Genomic DNA, 23,430 nt, shown 5'->3' on the forward strand with positions numbered 1-23,430 from the left:
GTACGTTTTGAGGTGAATTTTATGTTGATGCCTTGCCTCCACCGCTATCGTACACATCTTGGCAACACGGTGACGTTTCTCTTGCTTGGTGTCAAAAGGCTGCGTTTTCTATTGACGTGTCGGCAGAAAATTGCTTCGTTTCTCGATTTTTTTTGTTGGTAAAATTGGTATTCTACATTGCTGGTTTCTATCGTGGTTAAAATGTTTAACCCTGCGTTATTTGTGGTGTTAGCCACGCTGCTCATTGTTCCTCTCTCGAATGGACTGTACTTTCACATCGGTGAAACCGAACGCAAATGTTTCATCGAAGAAATACCGGATGAAACCACCGTAGTAGGTAAGGCAAACAAATCGGGAAGGGTGAATCTTCACAAGCGTAGCAACATGTTCATGGGCCGATAATGCTGTTTGTTCTCTTTATTTTAGCTAACTACAAGGTGGAACTGTATGATCCACGGTCCGGTGGATTCATGCCATCATCGCCCGGAATTGGAATGCACGTCGAAATCAAGGATCCGGATGACAAGACGATCCTTTCCCGTGTTTACAGCTCCGAAGGCAAGTGAAAGGACAGTGTGTGTGCAGGCTTTGCGTAAGCTTCCTTACTCACGTATGAACTCGTTTTGCAGGACGTATTTCGTTCACCTCCCATATACCGGGAGAACACGTGCTGTGTATGTACTCGAACAGCACCGCCTGGTTCAGTGGATCGCAGCTCCGAGTGCACCTCGATATTCAGGTCGGAGAGCACACGATCGATTACGCTAATGTGGCACAGAAGGAAAAGCTAACCGAATTGCAGCTGCGCATTCGTCAACTCCTCGACCAGGTGGACCAAATCACAAAGGAGCAGAACTACCAGAGAGTAAGTAGAACCTAGTTGCTAGAATGTTGATTAGTGCAGCCAAATAATGCCCGCTTTTGGGATGGATGCCGTTCCTTTTACTATTTCCTTTCTTCCCCGGAACAGTACCGTGAAGAACGCTTCCGACAAACCAGCGACAGTACCAACCAGCGTGTCTTGTGGTGGTCGGTTGCTCAAACCGTAGTGCTGCTGATAATGGGCGTGTGGCAGATGAGGCATCTCAAGAGCTTCTTCGAAGCAAAGAAACTAGTTTAAACGAACGAATATCGTACGACAAGGTATGTCACAATCTTTTTGTGAAAATAAATTAAAACAACATTGAAGTATGATCGTGTCCCTTCTAGCAGAATATCACTCAATCGTGTAACTAACAAATCGAAAAGTTTATTGCGAAATCGGGGGTTTTAGCTCGTGGTTCATTACAACTCAATCCTGCAAATCGGACAAATGTTCTGGAAGGATGTCCACTGCTTGATGCACTTTGCATGGAATGCATGGTCACATTTCAGGGCTCTTCGCTGATTGTTGTACTTAATGTCGCAGCGGCAGATAACGCACATCGATCTAGTTGGGATATGGGAACGGAAAGAGGGGAAAAATAGACGCATTACATACTCTCCTAGCTTCGCACGAATCCGCTGTTCGCTGCATTACAAATTCAACACAGATAAACGCTTCAGCTTAATCCGGTCATAGTTGGGACGAAAGGGTTCGTCGGCGGCGGGGACAAAATCACAGTACACTTCTTGGCTGTTCTGTCGCTGCAGGTAAAGAATGGCCGTCGTTGTGAATTTGGACTTTTCCACGATCAACGGAGTTTCCAACACAACGTCTGAGAAGTTCATTTTTCAGCCTTATGGCGCATCGCTTGCTAGCTTGCGCACGCTGTACACTTACTGCTGTGGAACAGCGGAGAACGTATTGTTGGCTTTACTACGCATCGCTTCGATAAGATAAGATATAACCGATTTTGTCAACAACTCAGAAACCTGAAGGAAAGGAGGGAGAGAAAGCATTTGATCCACAAACGATCAGATAAAATAATTGCTGATATATTAAAACGGTTCGTTGGGTATTGTTTTGTTTCCACAACATCGCTGGTGTGCTGTATTTATTCGATTTAAAATTGCGTGCTTCGCAAGCTACAGACAAAAGCGTCATTTTGTATTTAAAGTAAGCACAATAGCGCATAAAATAAATAAAATCCACTATTTAAACATAGTTTCATAATTCGTCCTTTTCACTGCTAGGCACATGCGGCTCGTAACACATCGCACTCAAATCACACTGTTCAATACGGTCGGCGTACATTTGTTTAAAATGCTCGTAACTGCAAAGCGGTACATCTTCCGGGCAGCCTGGTATATTGGTAAGCCTCTCTTGGTGGTATAATGCGATCGATTGTGTTCCATCAGGGCAACTGGAAAGTGCCAGACTATATTAGCAAAAGCCTCTTAAATCAAAACCTATCAACACTTACCCATACAGCACAAAGTAAAGATTGGTTCCGAACGCATCGATGTGGCTGACGCGCCACTTTCGCTTGTGGCGCATGCTTTCCCCCCTCAGCGGTTCGTTGTCTTTGTATAGATTCAAAAAGGCGATCGATTTCAGAAGCGTACCCGAATGTGTAAAGTAGAACGTGAAACGAGGTCCATTCTCGTCGTTGAAATTGGTGAACAGATCGGCAAAAGCGGAACATGCCTGCCGATGCGTTAAATCATAACCATATCCATCGATCCAGTAGTACTTTAGATCTTCGTTGTATTCCATCGTGGAAATGCTGTCCTTATCGAACAGCAAACACCACGGTGAGATGTCCCGATCGCTCCAGGCCGTTTCAAACGCACACGTCTGATAAATGGCGTGTACCTCTTCCGGGCTGACGAACGTTCCGATTCGTTTCGACAGTTTCTCAATCACGCTTCTCATTTGCTTGGAGCTACCGAAACGGTCCATCTCGCGGTACGAGTATGGATTTTGCTTCACCTGCTTCTTCCATTTCTCGCAACCCTTATAAAACCGTAGCACCGGGTCGCGATGTAGTGCCTCCGGATATTGGATCGGTTCGTCACGGCCGAAAAGACCGTGGCTAAAATTCCGAGCACTATACTCTGCACGTTCGGTTTTGGTGAACTTGAACCGGAAATCATGTTCATCATACCGTTCCGGAATGTGCGTCCCGAACCGTTTACGTATCCTTTGTCCTAGCTGGAACAGTTCGTCGCCTCCTTCGCGCACGAGTAGCTTAGCGTTTTCGACTGTAACCCGGGGCTGCCAGCGTTCGAACAGCTCTAGCTGATCCCGGCATATATGGCCATGTTCCAGTATGTCCCGCTGCAGTTCCGGAAGTGTGGTGCGCATGTGATCGATGATACTTTTCGATGGGTTTCGCGTACCGTGGCGAAACAGGCCCCATATCTTGATGACGGTGCAGCCTGTGAAGTGAGAATGGAAGTTTAAATGTTTGCAATCTTCTCTGCAGTGCGAGATTTTTCCCCCTACCGTTCACGGTGGCTATGCTGCGTACATCCTTGTTCTGTACGTGGCGGTACGGAGTTTTGGTACCAAGCCGGCGGAATATGGTATCTTTGGGATTATTTGCACACCATCTTTCAGCACCGACGGAGGACGACAGCAGGATGGAGGAGAAGCTTACAAGTAGCGCAAGAAGTAAAACAATATTGGGTCCAGTGCGAAGTAGCATAGTGCTTAAATGAACGTAAAAATTGTCCCGGATACAGCTTTTGCAATGTGCTCAAGACGTAGTTCTACATGCTGTAGAAGGAATAAATAAATAAACAATTGTTTACTGTTCAACGTAAATTCAACGTTGGGCGGTTCCTTCCATTTTCGTTTGACAGAACGAAGTAACGAAAGCAAAAGCCGAATTTTGAAAGATATGATCGAATTAAAAAGATTTGTCTTTGTAATTTAAGTTTTGTTTGATTCTTTTGATCTCTTACGAAAGCTAATTATTTCTTAATGAAGTTAAAATGGAAACTGTATTATTAACTTTAACGTTTTTATCCATCTCTCACAAATTTTACAACAAAAATGTTATGAAAAAGGAGATATTGTGAACTTCAGTTAGGTTAAGAGTCAACCGAATATTGATACCACGATTTTGTTGGATAATTTTTAATTTCCATGATTGGTGCTGTTTTCATGTTGGCAAATTGTGACATTTGTATTTGACATTTCTAAGCAAATTTGATTTGTATCTGTCAAAAGCACGTGTCAGAAAATTGTACACGATCATACCTTGTTTCCATAGAATTTTACACAGGCTTGGACGGACAACCGAATCCGGTCACATTTCTTTTCCGATTTGCTCTTCGTCGAGGAAGGAGGCAGTGTTTGTGTCTCAAGATGGTAAGTTGGTGTAACTTGTTGTGAAATGTGTTGAATTTGGTAGATATTAGTTTCTACTAAAAGCCGCGAACAAGTTTCGCTTAACTGATCGAGTGATAGCAATTATTAATAAATATTACAATGCTTCTGATAGAAAGTTTCAATAAGCTTGTGAAACTTAACCTCACTTTAGTGACTATTGAAAATCCATGTGGCATTTCTAATTACACATGATAGTTTATTGTTAGTTTCAATCTAATAATGCGATCGCACAACGAGACCCAAAGCTTGATTGATTGTCTTGTAACGTTTGATTTTACATGCCTTAACATACAGTGTGAAATAGCCTCTTTGTGGAGGAGAGCGGAGAGTATATCAATGCGGTGATCCTAACCTCACTCTCGTTATTCTTCTGCTTTCAGTCTCATCGTAAGTTTTCAGCACCTCGCCATGGTTCCATGGCTTTCTACCCGAAGAAGCGTGCTTCGCGCCACCAGGGTCGCGTGAAGGCGTTCCCCAAGGATGATGCTTCCAAGCCGGTGCATTTGACCGCGTTCCTGGCGTACAAGGCTGGCATGACGCACATCGTGCGTGAAGCCGACCGTCCAGGTTCAAGTAAGTTCGATAAGCACTACTGTTTTTTTCCCCACCACCAACATGCAGGCCCGCCCTTGAATGTGTTTTAATATGATGATTATCTTTATCATACGGTTAAATTCTCTGAAACAACTTTGAGAGACAAACCAGTTAGAACTAGGGCTGTCTGATGAACACATTCTCCAGCGATGGTTTACATTTGCATTTTACCACGTGGACTGTACGCGAACATGGGAGAATAACATCCGTTCTTTGGTTTAATTCCATTTTACAGAAATTAACAAGAAGGAGGTCGTGGAAGCGGTCACGATTCTCGAAACTCCGCCACTGGTGGTTGTTGGTGCCGTCGGCTACATCGAAACGCCGTTCGGACCGCGTGCTCTGTGCAACGTCTGGGCCCAGCATCTGTCTGAGGAGTGCCGTCGTCGCTTCTACAAGAACTGGTAAGTGTAAAACTGCTCGTAGTTGTTGGAACGCGCCTGCGAAACGATCGCCAAATCCATGTTACGATCTTTTGGAGGTTGCATACTGGAATAACTCATGCGATCATCAGCGACAAATGAAGGTACGCTTTGTCTTGCACGCTCTTATGATGTGAATTCGCCCTAGTGGCAAACTGTCTGAATATTCATGTACGAAGAATCTGACATATGCTGCCTTCCTGCTGATCAGCGTGTCAGCCAAAGCGTGTTGCTTGCTGCTCGTATGCGTTATTCAGAACACATTTATTTGTGTACCTCTTCTGATACGGAATAAATGTGTAGTGCCTTGCAATTAATTAATCACCAAATCGTAAAGCCCTTCGATCACTGCAAGAGGGTTCTATCATCGGTTGGTCATCTGAGCCAAGTATGTGACACTCTGAGGCCGGAAGGGGACATTCCCCCGGAAGTGCCTTTTCGGTTGAACTATTTGGCGACCATGCCGAGGGAACATGTCGTCTTCCGCTCTGCTGGCGGTGGTGATGGTGGATATCGTATGGAAGAGCAACGAAAGCGCGCTGTCCAGAGCGATCATCTATCACTGCCTAGCACGATGAGGCCGGTTCCCTTTTCTTCTCTTTCATGCCAACGGCGAATCGAAAAGAAAGGCTTCCCACGGCTCACGGTTCTTGGCAAACCCGTAATGAAAGGTTGATAGAAAGGTTGCGCGGTGCCCAGGTTGTGCTTCGAAGCGGGCAAATGTAATGGAGCGATGCGTGAACTGTGCGTCAGTACACCATGCGAGAGTCGCATTGGATTGCTGGCACTCCTCCCCCAGACAAGCGTGTCGTTATGTGGATGTTCTTGTTTCTTGAAGGCACGCGAGCAAGAAGAAGGCCTTCACCAAGGCTTCGAAGAAGTGGACCGACGATCTGGGCAAGAAGTCGATTGAGGACACCTTCAAGAAGATGGTCCGCTACTGCAAGTTCATCCGTGTCATCGCACACTCGCAGGTAAGAGCTTCCTTTTATGAAACTGTTCATTGCAAGACATTTTCCACAAACAAAAGCGACAGGAAATTACCTCACGGGAGGAATCAGCTTGCCTGAATCCTACCGTTCGGGGGCCGGCAATGGTAGTTCAATCCAGGGCTGTTCCTCGATGTCGCAGATTAAATTGCCCCTTCGGAAAAGTCCTTATTTTTCGTAAGTGTGGCGATGAACGGTATATTCCTTAACCTTCGTCGTACCTTCGTCCCGTTGGGCGATGATCACGGAGATAAACCATACTGTTCACATTTCCTTCCCTATCCTATCCTTATCTGTCCATTTTTTGGCATTTATTGCAATCACATTTTGTTTCTCCTCTCTCCACAGATTCGTCTGATCAAGCAGGGTCAGAAGAAAGCCCACATCATCGAGATCCAGCTGAACGGTGGTTCCATCGCCGACAAGGTTAACTGGGTGAAGGAGCATCTCGAGAAGCCGATTCCGGTGTCGCAGGTGTTCTCGCAGGACGAGATGATCGACTGCGTTGCCGTTACCAAGGGTAAGGGTTTCAAGGGTGTGACCAGCCGTTGGCACACGAAGAAGCTGCCGCGCAAGACGCACAAGGGTCTGCGCAAGGTGGCCTGTATCGGTGCGTGGCATCCGTCTCGCGTTGCCTTCACCGTCGCCCGTGCCGGTCAGAAGGGTTACCATCATCGTACGGAGCTGAACAAGAAGATCTACCGCCTGGGTGCCGGTATCCACACCAAGGATGGCAAGGTAAGGAGAAACGAGAGCACTTATTTTTGTCCTCCCCTTTATTTGTGAATCGCCAAACAAAGCCTAAATGTCGTAAATGATGATAACTTACCCTATTGCCGACATCAAACTAATATAGTACATGAACACACTGTGTATACCAAATGATAGGACTGATGATATTCAGGCGTAGCAAGCTTTCTGCATCGAATGAAATAACTTTGTTAAGAGTGATTGGTTTTGATCTAACTGGAATCGTTGTTATGTCTCTCAAACACAGGTCATCAAGAACAGCGCTGCCACCGAGTACGATCTGACCGACAAGTCGATCACGCCGATGGGTGGTTTCCCGTTCTACGGAGAGATCAACCAGGATTTCCTCATGATCAAGGGTTGCTGCATCGGTGCCAAGCGTCGCGTAATCACGCTGCGCAAATCGCTGCTGGTGCACACCAAGCGCTCTGCCCTCGAGCAGATCAAGCTCAAGTTCATCGACACCTCGTCGAAGATGGGTCATGGTCGCTTCCAGACGCCGGCTGACAAGCGCGCCTACTACGGCGTGCTCAAGAAGGATCGCATCCGCGAGGAGAAGGCTCAGGCTGCCGCCGCCGCCGCTGCTGCCGCTGCCAAGCCATCGGCATAAGCCTTCGTGCCGCATCGTCATCGTCGTCATCATCATCAATGCATCGGGTGTAATCAGGAAAAAATAGTCTAAAGCACGGACACCGCTGCTACCGCGGGCTTCGTTGTTCCCGATTAGATCCTAGCAGCTCTTCATTCCGCGGCCTGTGCTGAAAAACGCCAACACGTGTCCAGCACGTGGTGTTGTGCCTCTGGGCTTTGGAATGTTTTTTCGTGAACTCGGTGAAATATAATGAGGTTCTACCAAAGAGGTAGCAACTGTAACAATACGAAAGCTGTGTTTTGTTTTAAGATGTTAAAAATACGAAGTTCATTTCGTTTTCGCTTTTGCTTCTTCGATCATATTCAATCGTACGAAGGGTTTCCATTGGTATCGTTTGAATCGTGTAAATACTATCATAATCCGATTAAATTATAATAAAAATTGCAAAAAAAAACACTACGAGCGAAAAGTGATATGATTTGTTTCAAGGAAAGGACGTGGGCATTGTCTTCCTCTAAGCTCAATTGATAAAATCGTCATTTTTCTCTGCTCCAATCGTGCGCATTGGTCGCTCCAATGCGAAACAAAACCCAGCTATAGTTAATATAATGAAATGTTCGATCCGCTCTACTCGTGCATCGATTCAATGAAAACTAATATCAATTATTAACGCACTGAACGAATCGAAACCACATTGAAACTCGAAAGAGTAAATTCACGTTCCCCACTACGACTTCGCATACGACACCAGAATTCAATTGGAAAGGTCCGGTTTCATATTTACGCACCCATTGTGCGTGGCCGGTGCACTTCGCTGAAAGGAATGAATTTGTGGAACTAAACACAGTGCATTTGCTTGACAATACTAACACACACGCACAAACTGCTTGACAAGTACGAAAGAAAATAAACAGTCCAAGCAGAAATATCAACAGACTTTGACCCATTCAAATTTCTTCTCCTTAATCTTCCAAGTCAAATGCTTCCATAAAGCACTTCAGCGGCTACGATACGCGGAAAGGCGAACACAGCTAGTAGAGAACAATTTGTAGTTGCATGCGATAACAATCCTTTACCGATGTGGGGTCAAATTATCGGAACAGCTTTTGCTTTAGTTGGACTTATTGTCGCTTTTGTGCAGCTAAACTCACAGCGCAACCCGTAAGTAAACATAAAAATGAGCGCCACTTAAAAAATCTTCACGTTTTTGAGAAAATAACATCCTTTTACTTTTGTTCTTGTTGTTGTTGTTGTTGTGCATACTACTACTAAAAGTAAGCATCGAGCAGTACGTGATGCACCAAGACGGCGGTAAGTAGCATTTGTTTGATTGATCCTACCGCACTTAGCACCAGCGTCCTAATTGCGTCTTTTCTATTGCTTTGCTGTTGCAGAACGGGTAATGGCGTTGATAGTGATGATCCACTGTGTGAGGTATGCGAAATACCACAGATGGGAGATGAAACTACTTGGAGAAGGTTCGATTGTGGCCATTGCTATCATGCAAAATGTTTGAGCCTGTTTGCTTCCCAAAGTTGCTTCACCTGTGAACACATGGCTTCACTGCAAGCACCTTCAGCGGACAGGCCGGGTAATAGCTGAAAGAGATTATAACCAAAATCCACTTTCACGACAATTGTACTGCAGCTGCTTACGTAATTTACTCGCTTATCGGATTTCCTGTATGATATTAGATGTGATAATGGACTATACGTCATGGAGATTTTGTTTAGTTGTAAACCCTTATGACTTTCGATGAACAGAATTTTACCATTGGTTGTGAATGTTGACAATTTTATTAAAGGAGATTCGTTAAGAAACGTTGTTATTACTTAATTATTTACATGGTCTACTGTTTTCATCATTAATGGGACACAACTTCCCCATCAGTGAGATCTTAGTGCGCATTGATTGTAAAAGCTGGATCGATCTGCATTCAATGACGGACTGATTGGTTTTTTCCTTGTTAATTTGCATCATTTTAACTATGTTTCCTAGGGGTGCGATTCTTCACAATGCAGGCGGAACGTGCGTAAATGAAGAAAAAAAAAAGAAATATTCTTAAACTTAACATACATAGAGACCAAGAGGGCCTGAGACGGGGTCTGTTTTCCTCTTCCTGATCTAATATTTTTTATTGATGTATTACTTACAGAAGCTTTCGAAAAACAAGTATAACTCTCGCTATTACATTCAAGATCAAGAGAATTGCTCTTTTGTTCGGAAATGTAACCATGCTGTATCACTTTTATGTTTGTAAGGTTTTCGCCCAAACGATTTCTGTTCCGGAACGTCAATAGCAAGTATGGTTCATACCGATAGATTGCTTTGAATCGAATTAGCAAAGGATTAGTATTGTATGGGAATTGACTGGTAGTATTGCTATCTCGTTAAGAACAGTATCCATCTAAAGCTAAACATATCAAACGGGCGCTGCCGTCAACGAAAATTAGAAAGAAATGGATTGTCCTTCCGTCTCCATTCATAAGGCATTATTCTGATATTCGACTCAAACATTCTTCTAAAAACATGTACAACTATTATTCTACCAATTAGCCTAATCAGCAATAGTGTGTATAGCACGCTACCCTAGGACCTCCATCCAGGAGGGATGAGAAAAATCGACGACCGGTTTAGGTTAGATTTGCTTTCGACAGTTGGGACATTCCTGCTTATTGACCATCCACTTGTCGAGACAATCCAGATGAAACGAGTGTCGGCAAGGGAGCGTCCATCGGCTAGTGGGCCTTATTTCCTCCAGACAAATGGTGCAGTAGATGCTGTCAAAGTAGAAGGACGACGAAGTGATTGCATGAGTAATTGCAGCAACAACAATATTCCTCCACAGTCTTATCAGCTTACTCTTCATCCTGAGGATTATATCTGCCCGTAAAATCCGAACGTTGTCCCGCACCATTATTGCCTGGTCTACTGGTGTGCGCTCGACGTTGTTCCGTATGATTCTCGAAATAGTAGATCAAACCAATTGCGGCAAGCGCTACGATGCTTAACGACGTCGCAAATGTTAAGATCTGTGGGAGCACCATGATCGGTAGTGCGAACTCGTCAGCTTTATGCGGGCGGGCAGTGAAGAGAGTAAATATTTTGTTTTGACCAAAATCCCTTCACTACTTTCGTAACATCAACAACACAAATCAATCGGAAGATGCGAAATACATCCGCCAGCCAGAGGAGGAAGCGAGAAGGAAGATAGCCTCTCTCTGTCTGTATATTTGACAGAAAAACAGACCAAAATGTAAACGTTTATAATGGTAGCTGTAGAGATTGACAAGCGATTTGAATTTGATAGAGACCGTTGAAGAAATCAGTTACAGACGACGGGTACAATGATCACATAAAACATTAAAATAATGGACATGATCGTAAACGTAAACTAATGAATTGTTTAAATGATTAAATAAAAGGTACAAGAACAGTTTTTTTTTATAAATTTTTTATTTTCATTTCCATTAATCCGCTTTCTCAGTCACGCACTCACATTACCTAAGTTTTACGTTCCGTTTTCATTCATTATGGGGGGGAGAAAACTTATTTCGTAATGTTTAGTATTCGCATTCGCATCATCCATTACATAGGGATTGTATCTTGTGTGCCATCGACATTATGCCTCACAACACCACGCTTTACACAACTAGTATACTCTTGGAAAGGCTTTTTTTCGGTCGGACAGTCTACGGTGCTAGCAGCAGTACGCACACACTACTTGCTTGGGTTTTGCTCAATATTTATCTCATTCATATCGATTTACAACTTACATGAGTGCTCGGGCTGGGTGCTAAACCGATTGCTGTTCAGATACATCTAGTGGAGTCTATATCCCACCGCAGTGAGTTGCTGGAGCATGTATATCGCTATATGCATAAGTATATATTACTGTAATTCTATTTACAATTACTGTTTCACTTGGCTCATCGTTCCTGATCCTAAGCACCGACCTATGCGTAGATGCTTTTTTGCCAATTAATTTTGTTGCTGTTGTTAAAAAAGAAATATTTGTTTTCCTATTGTTTTTAATACTCTTCCACCTGCCCTCCTGGTTCGGTTCTTCTTGAGCTGGACAACATCGATAATGTGAAAGATTGGCAGACTACTGCTGGATGCTATGGGACACTGGCCATCTTAAGCAAACTGCATTCCGGGTCCGGCAAAAAGGAATCACAGCTAATCACTTATCAGCATTGAGGTCGATACTGTATCAACATGTGCTCTTCTCGGTTTTGATCGGTTACTTTTTACATTTTCTACAAAACGGACCGAATGTGCGAACGAAAACTGTAGCATTGCTTGTGCAACTTTTTTTTTTTAAATGATAAAACAGTACAGCGCACGTGTTAATCCGTTACAATAAAATAGCATAAAATAACATAATTGATAAATATTTCGTTTGCCAAATTTTTCACCGTTTGCCCGTCGATCGCAGCTGATGGTGTAGATTATTCGATATCGTTTTGGGGCTGGGAGTGTTCCACTTTTTTGTTATTGCGTTTGTTTGGCATTTACCAATCTGCCAATGCCCTATCTATCGCAGAAGTATGCCATTTGCGCCCTTCTCCTGGTGTCTAATAGTTAGATGATATTTTGTTTATGTATTTGTTTGCCGTTATTTCTTACTCAGTCCTATCTACGGTTTTATCACCTACTTATACTTTAGTACATCTAATGATACGTATGTACATAGATAAAAAAAACACAGTAATTTGATATTAACTAATCACAATGAAGCGTCAGTAAGCAAGCAGAAAGCAGGCGTAAATGTGCACACTAAAACCAATCAGTTCAGGGAACCGCGCAAAAGGAGAACCGTTCGGTACCGCTTGATTCGAACATTCCCACCACCACCCAGGAAACCAGGAGCGCTGGCGCAGGGCGACACAAACCGGCAAACAGCATCTCGCGGGGAACATTTAAACTATTCAATTTGACTAGAGATGGGAAAATGTATAAGGCCTAAACGCATATTAGTAATGAAATCGATTTCGGCTGTTGCCGGTTCGGTTCGATATCTGCCGGCAGGGATTGGAAGTCTCCTGATTTCTGGGAAGTGGTTTGTTCTGGGGTTTGTCTTGTCAAAATCTAATCAATTTCAATCTCATGGTCAGTAAATGCAAAGTTGGAAAGAATGGAATCTGACCGACACATTAATGTTTCTTCTTGTTCTGTTTCATTAATGCTAATGTTGTCCAATATATGTAAACAAAATTAGCTTCTATTAAAAAAAAACAAAATGCATTCGTGTGCAGTATTGAAATAGAAGCATAAATACACCTTTTCAAATGCACAGCCACAGCGCCCATCTGGTACGTTCTGTTGCTTTGCAACACGGGGCCGAAGCTGGTGGAATGGTGCCTGCTAAGGGACGCCAGAATGCGGACCCAATATATCTGTGTAACTATGTGTTAGTCAGATCTGGTTCGCAATTTTCGAATGCCCCCCTCTTCGCATGTGCGCTTCGTTGAATGGTATGAGGATAAACTTAAAAAAAAAACAACTGCTAAGTAGCGCGTTCGATTGAAGTGTTTCTAGCAAAACTGCTAACTTAAAATCCTTGCTTACGGCGCTCGCAAAAGGTAATAAAATAAATACAACTAGCAGACGCATTCATGTACAACTGCGCATAATGTACACAATGGGGGAGCCATTCCGAGCCGATTTCATAGAAAGAAAGAAAAAAATCACATCCGAATGTATAAGATCATCCCCAGCAGAATGCAGGGATGCCCAGGATGGAAAGATGAAAATGGACCCGAGACGAGTCCACCGCGCACGAGCGCCCCTTTTCACAGCTTGCCAGAAGTAGTAGTTGCACCACGGGGTTCGAGAGTGTTTAGAAACAAATCACAGCAATTCGGCAAACAGCCCACCAAACCACGCCATTACGATGGGCAGGAAGAATTGGAGTAGCGCGCGCTCGATCGACAGCACCGGTGTGGTGTGCGAGCTTCCGGCGGTGCTAGTGCCGCCTGCACCACCACTACCCGCAGCGTCCCCACTGCCGCCAACGCTCGGCACGCCGGCCGATGCCGTGTAGTCGAGATCGTTGGTGGTTGGGCCGTGGCCGATTTCGGAGATGCCACCGCTGGGACCGCGCGGACTGTCGAAGCTGATTTTGGGTGGCACGAACACGTCGTCCGCTCCCGGTCGCCGCTCGTTCCGCACATCGATCTCCCACAGACCCATGCCGGATCCGGCCGTTTCTTCATAATCGATACCGCTGCCCTGACCGGACCCGCTACCATAGTAGCCATCCTCTGTTGGGCGAAAGGAAAGGTGCAAGCAATAGATTAGCAAAGTGTCCAATGGGTTGGATTGTTTCGCCTGCGCGCCTTACCTTGATCGGTCCACTCTACAGCGTGGCCGACGTACGCATGGCTGAGGTGGCTGATGGCTGTGCGCAGGATGAACAGCTGCTGCTGCACGATCGTACTCTGGCGCCCTTGGAACACCCTGTTCGGGAACTCCGGATTGGTGTCCGTTTCGCCCAAAATAATATTAGGCTGGTAGCTGAATATGGACAGAAGATTCGTTATCGTTAGCATGATGCGCAGAGCAAGCAGACCACCATTATCACATCACACACTTACCGATCAACCGTGGTTCCGTTCCAGCAGCTGGCATCGTTCGCGGGCGGTTCGGCAACCTCCTCATTGTTGCACAGCATGTAGGGAAGCTGGGTCCAGAATCGCCTTGAGTTGCTCACCTTCTGGCGGATGTCCCGCACCATACGATCGATCATCGGTTCCTGAATGTCCTGCTCGTCCTGCTCGCTCGCCTGCTTCCGACCGCCCTTTTGCTTGCGCCGATTCGACCGTGCTCCAGCAGCACTGCTGTCACCGCTGCCGGCACTGTTGCCGGTCGATCCACTAACCGGTGGGCCGTTGCTGTTGGTGAACTGTACGTCGCCGTCCGAGAACTGCAGCGGTTCGTATTTCAGCTCGCGGCTAGTCGAATCACCACCATCTGCATTTGTGCCGGCGGCCCGCTTGCTGATACGCTTGTCCGATGCGTCCGCTGCAGTGTCCTCGTCTTGCTCTTCGCCTTCGAACGTAAACTGCGAATCGGCCGACTCGGTCGAATCGGGGGCTGGCAGTGCAATCGCCCGCCGGCCGATACCCTCCACCAGCGGCAGTTGCTGTTGGCCCATCGTTGTAATTAAGCGTGGCTGGGATTCGAACCCGTTCGTTGAAAAGCTGTCCGCCACTTGTTTGCTGGCGGAGCGACGCATGCGTCCCAGTGCCGGTTGCCCACAGCCCTGGAAGATGCGGTCGGAAATATCCTTACCGTTTTCCTAACGAGGCGAAAGACAAATTGTTATTGTTATTAGCAATTGCCCAAAAGGTGACGCGCGTCCTTCGATCTTGCCCTACCTGGAAGTTCATGATCGCTTCCGAGATCTTGACATCGATCGGCTGTACCACCATGACGATGTTGAACGGACCGAGCAGCCGCTCCGCGATGCGCTCCATCTTGCTCACGAACGTGTCCCATTCCGTACCGATCTCTTCGTAGCTCGGGAAGCACCCCTTCATCACGTTTACGCAGTACGATTCGCACGGTTTCTTGGTCTGCCCGGCGCACACATTGCACGTGCTCATCCGGGTCAGGGCTGCTGTACATTCGGCCGACAGACGCACCTGCGGAGAATGGAAAACGGAAATTAGTGAAAGCACCGAACCGATGGGGAAGGCTGGCAAATAAGAGCAGCTCCTCCACGGCGACATAATACACTTACATTGATCATGTTGCGAGCCGCCTCGGCTGCGGATGCGAGCGCCTGCGCGTACTTGCGGGTCGCGATGAACGAACGCTTGATCTGTAGCGACAGCATGTCGGGCACGTCTCCGAACGGCTTTAGCTCCTTCATGTGCTCACTAACGCAGCCAAGATATCTGGGTAGAAGGGAGAAACAATTTAATAAAGAAATAGGTTACAAACCAGACACCCTTTAATGGTCAGTGCAGCTCGGAGGAAAAGTAGATGGGATTTACGATACAGCGAATGCAGCACTTACTTGTTATCGAACGTGTACTGTGCGTTCAACACGGTAAACATCTTCTGGAAGAGTATGTTAAAGAAGTGATCCATCGTTTCGGACAGGTCCACCTTGCCGTGGGCATAGTAGCGCTCCAGCTCAGCAAACAGATCAGCGAAGACGTACGAATTTTGCTCGTAGATCGTGCCGTACGTGCGCTTAAACATGGCGTGGAACCCGTGCTTGGATTGAACCAGTAGCTCTTCGAAGAATTCTGAAAGAAATTAAGGGAAAAAACAGATAAACATCATTTTTGAGTGGATGGAGACAATTGATTCAAAGCTGTTAATTTCTAACCACAAACGGAATTTTAAGCTTCCGCTAAATTATTAGCAAAGCTGTTTGAACGCAGGATTATCCATTTCAATTTCCAATTCTACAAGAAACAATCCCCTTCCCGCGTAGCGAAAATCTTCTTCCTGCGATCGAGAGCATCTGATTTACAGATGTGCGATTTTGGAGCAAATTAAAACCTATCAATAGGGTGCCTCGCCGGTGCCCCGTTAGGCATGATCTCATCGATCCGCGGGAGGCCCCGAGCACACAACACACACGCACACATATGATGCGCGTATTGTTTATCTGATTTCACCGAGGACACAACGTCTTCCCGCCGACCAGAGGCGCGAGACGACCTGCCCAATGGACGGGCAAGATTTTGGTTTGAGGATGTTGGAAAGACGGGGGGATTTATTAGACAAAATAAAGAAATAAATTGCCGTGCCATCGTCCTCCTGTGAGCCGCTCCATAGGCGCGGATAGGATCGTGAAGCGACGGCGTGTGCTGCCTATTGGATCGTCCATTTGCAAGAAGATATCAATCGACTTTCAGCGTGATGTCGGACGATCGTGGTTTAAGTCAAACGTCGCCGTAACGCCGGTAAGTTCCATTTCTTTCGCTCTTTTTTTTATTAATTTGGTTTTACCACACCCGGCGGCCACTGGAAATCGTTTTTCGTATCAAGATTTAATTAATCGCACCACGCAGCTAACGCTGCGGCGGTGCCATCTGTCACGATCGGGTGTTTCCGCGCGCACCTCCCCGGAACTGTATCAGATTTCTGATTTATCGAAGAAATTCATAGAAGCACTAAAAGCACCATTCAGTGAGCATCTTCTTCTCCCCAAGAGGCCGCGCAAGATCACATCGAGTCCATGGTGTTGTCAGTGTGAGATTGAAATGATGGACTGTGGAGGAAGTCAAATTAGGCTTAATTATCTGTCGGTGTATGACACAAATTAACCAACGCCTTGGTGTGCTCTCGTGTCATACACAGATTGAGATCATTTTAACATGGATAAAACATGGGAGAAAAAAGTTTAATGGTCTAACACTTTTAAAATGGTATAAACATAATAAAGTACACACTGCGGCTGCACCGATCGCCCAGCACCGGTTAAAGTAGGACAAAGTTCAGTGTCTTTGAAAACATCTGGCCGCTTCCATCTTTAGACGATGTTGTTAAACTGTCTCTGTCTCTCTCACACACACACACACATATAGACACGATCGAAGAATCACGATACAAAATATTTACGACCATTCGCCAGACAAGTGAGCGACACGATGGGAATGATTATCTAGCAACCATAATGTAATGTTCGTATGCATGTACGCATATCGATCATTTCGATCGGTTTTAGTTTTGCATATTGCTTTCTTGGCCATTTGCTTCTACGTTGAAAATGCATTGCGTCGCGTTTGAGGCTTCGGGGAATTGCTCTTGTGAAATGTCGTGTGCCTGCTTTTTGCACGAACACATTTCAAACCCTAAAGTCCGATCATTCATTGTTGCGTGCGATCGTGCCAGGAATATGATGATGATCGTTCGTTGTGTGGCTTTACTGTCTTGATGTCTGGAAGACTAAATTAGCTATTGGCCATACACACAAAACACGCATAGCCACACATGATACTATACTTGCACTCCTGGAAACTGCCCACCGATTGGAAGAATATTCTAACATCAGATAAATTGATATGACATTCAGGCTTCTTCGCGATGACAAATCGAACGAAAATGCTTCCGAAGATAGCCAACACAAGGGCACAAAAAAACGTGCGACAACACAGCGAAGTAACCTAATCGAAACCGCATCAGAAAGTGTCAAACGCGCGCAGAAACGAACCCCCATCACCCCCTGCTGCTGCTGCTGTTGGAGGGACATCACCGGCAAAACAAGTTCTCCCACACTGATAAATAAATTTGAACACAAAATTGACTCGCCGAACGGACGACAAAAAGACGGGTGACCAACATGAAATGCAATATCTCTCACACAAAAAAAAAACAACAACACAATGATCACCACAATGCCTCCCCGAGGACGGCTGCTAAACTGACGTCATTGCGGATGGGGCAAAGTTTGGCAGGCACTTAGCTGACAATGATTGCCGACGCCGTCGCCATCGTGGTTAATAATTCGAAACGCCTACTAAAAACAAAACAAAAAACAAAATAAAATAGACGACCACCACTCGTCGTTTGCAGACGGTGCAGAGATCGTTAGAGCTTTACGACCAAAGTGACCGTTTGGATGCTTGATTGGTTTAAATTGCAACTCGAATCAGACTGATGGTTCTGGTTAAATCATTTCGGTTCCGTTGTTACGGCGAAACTTAAATGTGCAACAGGGAGCGTGGTACTGCGATCGGGCACTGTGTTTGGGTGCCCGTTTTATGAACATTACCTTCATAATCGAGATTTCGGCACAGGAAGCAGAGCAGAAAACAACCCTTGAAAATAGTGTATCATGCCTTTCTAAAATGCTGCTCCTGGACACAGACACCGAACACGATCGGATCGAACACCTCAAAGTCGCGTAGGTATTCGCAACATTCAAAACACCCAACCGCGCTCGAAGACAAACGTACCTCCACTTAACGCCATCGGTCAAACGGTAAGCGCGACCCAGCAACCCCAAAGCAAGAGTTAAAAGAGACACACCATACGAAAAGCTTCCCTCGTGCAGGGTCCTGCTCCGGTTGACCGGTCGGTTCCGAAACGGGTGAACTGAAGTCTGTCCCGGGCTCGGGCACCGAACGCAAACTCAACGCTCAACGCGGGGTTCCCATCGTTTGTCATTATTAGCAGCCAAATTAACATATTATTTCAATTATCCGGATGAAATATGCAAACAGAGTCGACGAAACTGCTGTCCGTTTCCCAGCGGCGCACCAGTAGTTGTTGCTGGCGGCCCAAAAGTGAGATGGTTGCCCAGCTTGCCAGATTCCAGGGCAGGGAATGGGACGAGAGCGAGGAAGTAGTGGAATGATCGAGCAACATTCCCAACCACCGTAACACTCCGTGTGTTCCGTGTCCCGATGGTCCACAGCGCGCGCGAGCACCTCAAGACAAGAGGGTGTGGGCAGATTAGGGTATTATTATTATACGTCTTTACCATTCTTCTCCAAACGGTCCATTGACAGGGTGGCGGGTTTGGGCTTCGGTGTCATACTTTTGTTTTATGGTGATTTCTCTAGCCAAAAACAAAATAAGAAAAATAGTTCCAAAATGTCAGCTGCCTCATCACTCGCTGCTCGTCACCTGATCCGGCCCGCGTTGCAAACGGGTAGAGCGTGGGGTATTGGGACAGTAAGGCACCACCTGTTGGCCGGGGAACGGAAGCCAGTGCCGAATATGGTCGTTGACAACAGGTTACGGTAATGCAGTAAGACAACACAACAGGTAGGATGGTGCAAGACTACCTTGCATGGGATTCGAAATCGTTGGTAATGAGAAGAGATGAGGACAAAGTGCGATATGGTGAAGGAGTAGATGTCATACACAAAAAGGAATTAATGATCAATGGGGTACTGGAATCGATGAAGTAGCAGCACGGCATTAGGCTGTGGAAGCTGTAGTTAGGAGTTAGAGCTTTAACCTGGAAGATGCTGTACCCTGTCGGAGTCGGGGAGTTGGTTGGATTGTAATTCTTCCCAACTGCTTGGGCAACGGGTAGCAACAAATAGTTTGTCTTAATTTTTGACTTGTACATATTAAGCTGCTAGATTAACGTAACATTTCTATCCTATGGAAATATCACGACCTGATGGTGGGATCGTCAAAAATCTTCACACACACAGGGTTTACCGTTGATGCATTGTGATGGGCGTGTGGGCGCCAATCGTGGGATGTCGCTTGCTTTTTATCCTGTTTACCTCTCCTGACGGCGCATGAACGCGACATCGAAGCTCAGAATAGCAAATTAGGCAGCATAGCTTAGGGCATCCGGCAAACAAAACAGTTGCTACAATAAGCGATTGTCGCTGAAGGTATAATTTAAAGTTCAGTAGTCGTGGCCGTGGTCAATTCTGAAACAAGCCACGTGGTGAGTGGCTTCCAGATGCCGCCAGTAACTGATGTACGATATCAAAGTTAATGAACCAACTTCCTACACAGCTTGGGGACGTGTTGTGGTTTGAAAATTATCAAGCCCCCCCGAAGGACACATTTTGCCACCAGTGACAAAGAGGCCAGTGTCATCAAGTGGGATGTTTTTTTTGAGTCGTTGCCTTTTTTGTGACTGTATGTAATTACTTTATGCTGTACAGAAGGACGCAAGGGGTGGTGGTTTAAGCTGATCTGACGTGTAGGTGCTGCAGCAACCTACACGCAGAAGAGCAGCAGGATGGTCGGCCGAGGACCGAAGACACCGATGTTCATTTTCTCCTGGCAACCAGGTACTATCTTCATTATCATTAAATCATTGATATTCATTGCCTATAAAATATTCACTCAGGCGCACAGTGTCTCCCCCCTCCCCTACCAGCATGCCCCAACTTTGAAGGCAATCCACTGGTCCATTGGAAATCATTTATCCCGACCCAGCACTTAAGGATAAATGAAACCACTCACTACATTGGGGGGAGAGAAATAGAGACAGACAGAGTGTACCCCGTAATGTTGGAGAGCCAGGTGCACACAACGGGTTTTTCAACTGCTCCAACGATGCAAATGATGCGATGATGTGCATGTGGCACGGTCACGGCAGCAAGAGAATGCAGGAGACAATTTCGTTGGCTTTGAAAAATGGCTTCACTGGTGCCATCTCTAGTGTTGTACGACCGTGCAGAACGTCGTAGGCGACGTCGCTTCTCCTGTCCCTGGCATGGGGGTTGGCTGTGGGTTGATCAGCTACCCGTCACTGCCGCGGCACAACAGGTAATCGGGTTCCCGCAGCCCTACAAAACGGCACACACGCTGACAGTGGTAGGGGCGAACACAGATAATAAAATCACACATCCCGCGCGGAACGATGTGGTGTGTATCGCGAGTAAAGGAAAAAAAGGTCGGGAGATCGGGTTAATAGCCACCGATCGAAATGTCATTAAAATGGAGCGTAAAAAACGGCAAGCTATGAATAAATTGGACGGGTCTCACCACCGTTCCAACGGCACGGCACAACTTCCCGTAAACTCTTGGATGGAATGCATGCGGAAGGTGCACAGTTGATATAGATATATTTTTATAGTGTCGTGTTAATGACACTTTTTTAAGCCTTTTGCATATTGTAGAAACGTCTTGAGATTCAATTTAGAAATTAGAAACCCTATTTTAAGTATCTTAAATACATGACTCATTATACTGCACCGGACCCGTATCGTACAATAAAATGACTTCAATTGTAATAGTGTCTTTGACAGCTTACTGAACCTGCCCCGTCTGCAGGCAGGGAGGGAGAAAGATGTTAAGATAAATAAACCACGACTATATACACCAGAACCTGACCAGCGCAGGTCCTTTACCCGCCAATACTTCACCACCCCTTTCATCATCACCCCTACGCGAGGGCATCGTGAAGCCATAAAAAAACATTGAAAATGTAAACTGGAAAAGTATGAACCTAACGAACTGCCACTAGTTTTCTTCGTCACCCGGACGGAGGAGGCGTTGAACGTGCTTGCTATACCATGATGGAGCTAAGGAATCTTGGGATAGATGGCCGAGTGTCGCCAGCTCGGCGGGCCTGTACCTCCATCACCCATTACCCATTGCTTTCCCTGTCCCGTCGTGTTGGGCATGCATGAGAAGGAAATTGAACATGCATCTCCTCTGCGGGGTGCAACAGACCGGCAGCACACACTGTACCACCGGGTTTATACTGTGTGGCTACCGCTCATCGAAGTCGCTTCGCATGGCACAGGGAGGTAGGGTTTGTGGCAGTATCGGAAGCCGTCGGAACTCGCGATGCGATTGCCTAAAGTAAACAATGCCAACCCATCACATCCTAAGCACCAGCAGCAGCAGCAGCAGCAGCAGTTTGCGAAGCGACTGCGCTGCTCTGTGTGCGTTTAAAGACCATCACCAGCGGCTACTGCTGCATTGGTGGGGCTCAGCGGACGAGCCAGTGTTATATGACCACAGGCACACACACACAAACACACCGATGCGGCCAAGCCTGAACCGTGCGTAGAACGCAAACGCGAGATGGAGGAGCATGATGTCCTCTATTACTTCCTCCATGTTGGTCCGGCACTTCCAAGAAGCAAAAAATCGGGAACGAATCGACCGGCAAGCCGGTGGAAGACCGTGCGAGGGGTTTGTACAAACAGAAACCCGGTTAACCCTAGCTAACCCGACCGTCAACGAGAAGGAAAGCGTTCCGTCCAGGCCCGCCCAGGCGAAAGTAAATGATAAATCTTTCGGCAGGATCGATGGTCGTCGGTGGGAAGCATGGAATGCGTTCCGAGGGTTCGAAGCTAGAGTTTGGTGGAGGATGACAAGGAAGGAGAAGGGGGAGGGGGGGGGAGAGTGTTGGTGGCATTCTCCGCTCCACACCCAAATACAAATAAACTCCAATTCCCTTCCTTCCGCTTGGGTTCCTTTTTTCTCTTATGCTCAAATTTCTGTCACCACGCCTGTCTCGCGCCTCGTATGCGTTTGGGTAGCTTCGACGAGGTTGGGAATGAGGAAATGGATCATCATATGCATATACGATGTTAAGCTAGAGACGAAGAAGCTTTAACGATAATGAATCTTTTGAATGCACCTCGGGCATGTTCACTTACTCATCTTAGCTTCCCAGTTCAGTTTATATTCACACCGGGGCACAAGTAAACAACTCTCATTGCAACGGAACTGAAGAATGGCTTTGGATATATATATCCACAGCCACAATTTGGGTTCTGGATGTTGATTTACAGTTTGATTAAAAAGTTTCCATCACACGCTGAAAGGTGTGATCGTATAATCACCAGGAACATTCTCGTTCTAGCCCAGACAGTGGGCAAATTTGTATCGATCATCGCGCTCTTGTTTTCTTGCTGACGTCTGTTATTTAATTCCTAAATACCACCAGCAATTGACAGAGTACACTGCCTTTCGGTTTTTGTCGTTTTCCCCCTTTTCTTCGTTTCGTTGTTGGATCTTCCGCATTCCACACAATTCTAACGATTCGGTGACACCACACAACGCCACGGACGACAACGACCGGTTAGCTAAACAAACTTTAGATCAGTCTAGCCCATGTTACACAGTCCGTCGCGTCGTCCCTTTCTAGGCACATCTTACCCCACCACACCGATTCCCGGGCCGTTTCTCTCTCTCCAAGGTGCACTCGCTTATCCACTTGTACGGCAGACGCTCACCGGTGGTCTTTCAACCTACCTCCATCACCGACCCGTCGATCGCATCCGATCGCAAATGGATCCTCCACGCAACGAGGTGAGCAGGAGATGGGCGCGAGGTACGTGCCGACGATGGGCGATAATGGAGGTTGGGAATTTACAACGCCGTGTAGAATGCCAAACATTACACAAGAACGGATTC

At 46.3% G+C, this 23,430-nt stretch overlaps 6 protein-coding genes across 6 annotated transcripts in view; 3 read left to right on the forward strand and 3 right to left on the reverse strand.

Moving 5' to 3' along the window:
* Positions 1-89: 89 nt before the first annotated feature.
* Positions 90-1,188, forward strand: LOC120897311 (transmembrane emp24 domain-containing protein eca). The gene is made up of 4 exons (XM_040302085.1): positions 90-337; positions 427-558; positions 630-865; positions 971-1,188. The coding sequence occupies exons 1-4, from the start codon at positions 202-204 to the stop codon at positions 1,118-1,120; spliced, it is 654 nt and encodes a 217-aa protein (XP_040158019.1). The 5' UTR covers positions 90-201; the 3' UTR covers positions 1,121-1,188.
* Positions 1,189-1,229: 41 nt separating this feature from the next.
* LOC120897307 (multiple inositol polyphosphate phosphatase 1) lies at positions 1,230-3,696 on the reverse strand. The gene is made up of 4 exons (XM_040302079.1): positions 3,371-3,696; positions 2,346-3,303; positions 1,520-2,285; positions 1,230-1,429 (listed from the first exon to the last, which is right to left on the reverse strand). The coding sequence occupies exons 1-3, from the start codon at positions 3,570-3,572 to the stop codon at positions 2,090-2,092; spliced, it is 1,356 nt and encodes a 451-aa protein (XP_040158013.1). The 5' UTR covers positions 3,573-3,696; the 3' UTR covers positions 1,230-1,429; positions 1,520-2,089.
* Positions 3,697-4,135: 439 nt separating this feature from the next.
* LOC120897308 (60S ribosomal protein L3) lies at positions 4,136-7,899 on the forward strand. The gene is made up of 6 exons (XM_040302080.1): positions 4,136-4,240; positions 4,642-4,834; positions 5,091-5,259; positions 6,116-6,251; positions 6,615-7,004; positions 7,264-7,899. The coding sequence occupies exons 1-6, from the start codon at positions 4,238-4,240 to the stop codon at positions 7,624-7,626; spliced, it is 1,254 nt and encodes a 417-aa protein (XP_040158014.1). The 5' UTR covers positions 4,136-4,237; the 3' UTR covers positions 7,627-7,899.
* A 608-nt stretch (positions 7,900-8,507) lies between these two features.
* LOC120897312 lies at positions 8,508-9,444 on the forward strand. Its single transcript, XM_040302086.1, has 3 exons — positions 8,508-8,769; positions 8,884-8,919; positions 9,003-9,444. Exons 1-3 carry the CDS (start codon positions 8,687-8,689, stop codon positions 9,208-9,210), a joined length of 327 nt encoding a protein of 108 aa, XP_040158020.1. The 5' UTR covers positions 8,508-8,686; the 3' UTR covers positions 9,211-9,444.
* Positions 9,445-9,675: 231 nt separating this feature from the next.
* Positions 9,676-10,787, reverse strand: LOC120897313 (protein goliath-like). Its single transcript, XM_040302087.1, has 2 exons — positions 10,471-10,787; positions 9,676-10,388 (listed from the first exon to the last, which is right to left on the reverse strand). The coding sequence occupies exons 1-2, from the start codon at positions 10,653-10,655 to the stop codon at positions 10,247-10,249; spliced, it is 327 nt and encodes a 108-aa protein (XP_040158021.1). The 5' UTR covers positions 10,656-10,787; the 3' UTR covers positions 9,676-10,246.
* Positions 10,788-11,336: 549 nt separating this feature from the next.
* Positions 11,337-23,430, reverse strand: part of LOC120897306 (glypican-4) — a 59,633-nt gene continuing 47,539 nt past the window's right edge. The window contains exons 4-9 of the mRNA XM_040302078.1: positions 15,638-15,872; positions 15,359-15,515; positions 14,994-15,260; positions 14,211-14,914; positions 13,958-14,130; positions 11,337-13,877 (exon numbers count right to left, since the gene is read on the reverse strand). Of these exons, the coding sequence (XP_040158012.1) occupies positions 13,465-13,877; positions 13,958-14,130; positions 14,211-14,914; positions 14,994-15,260; positions 15,359-15,515; positions 15,638-15,872 (1,949 nt within the window). The 3' untranslated portion in view covers positions 11,337-13,464. The remainder of the gene's footprint in view (positions 13,878-13,957; positions 14,131-14,210; positions 14,915-14,993; positions 15,261-15,358; positions 15,516-15,637; positions 15,873-23,430) is intronic.

Source organism: Anopheles arabiensis, chromosome 2, assembly GCF_016920715.1.
Source record: "Anopheles arabiensis isolate DONGOLA chromosome 2, AaraD3, whole genome shotgun sequence".
NCBI lineage: Eukaryota > Metazoa > Arthropoda > Insecta > Diptera > Culicidae > Anopheles > Anopheles arabiensis.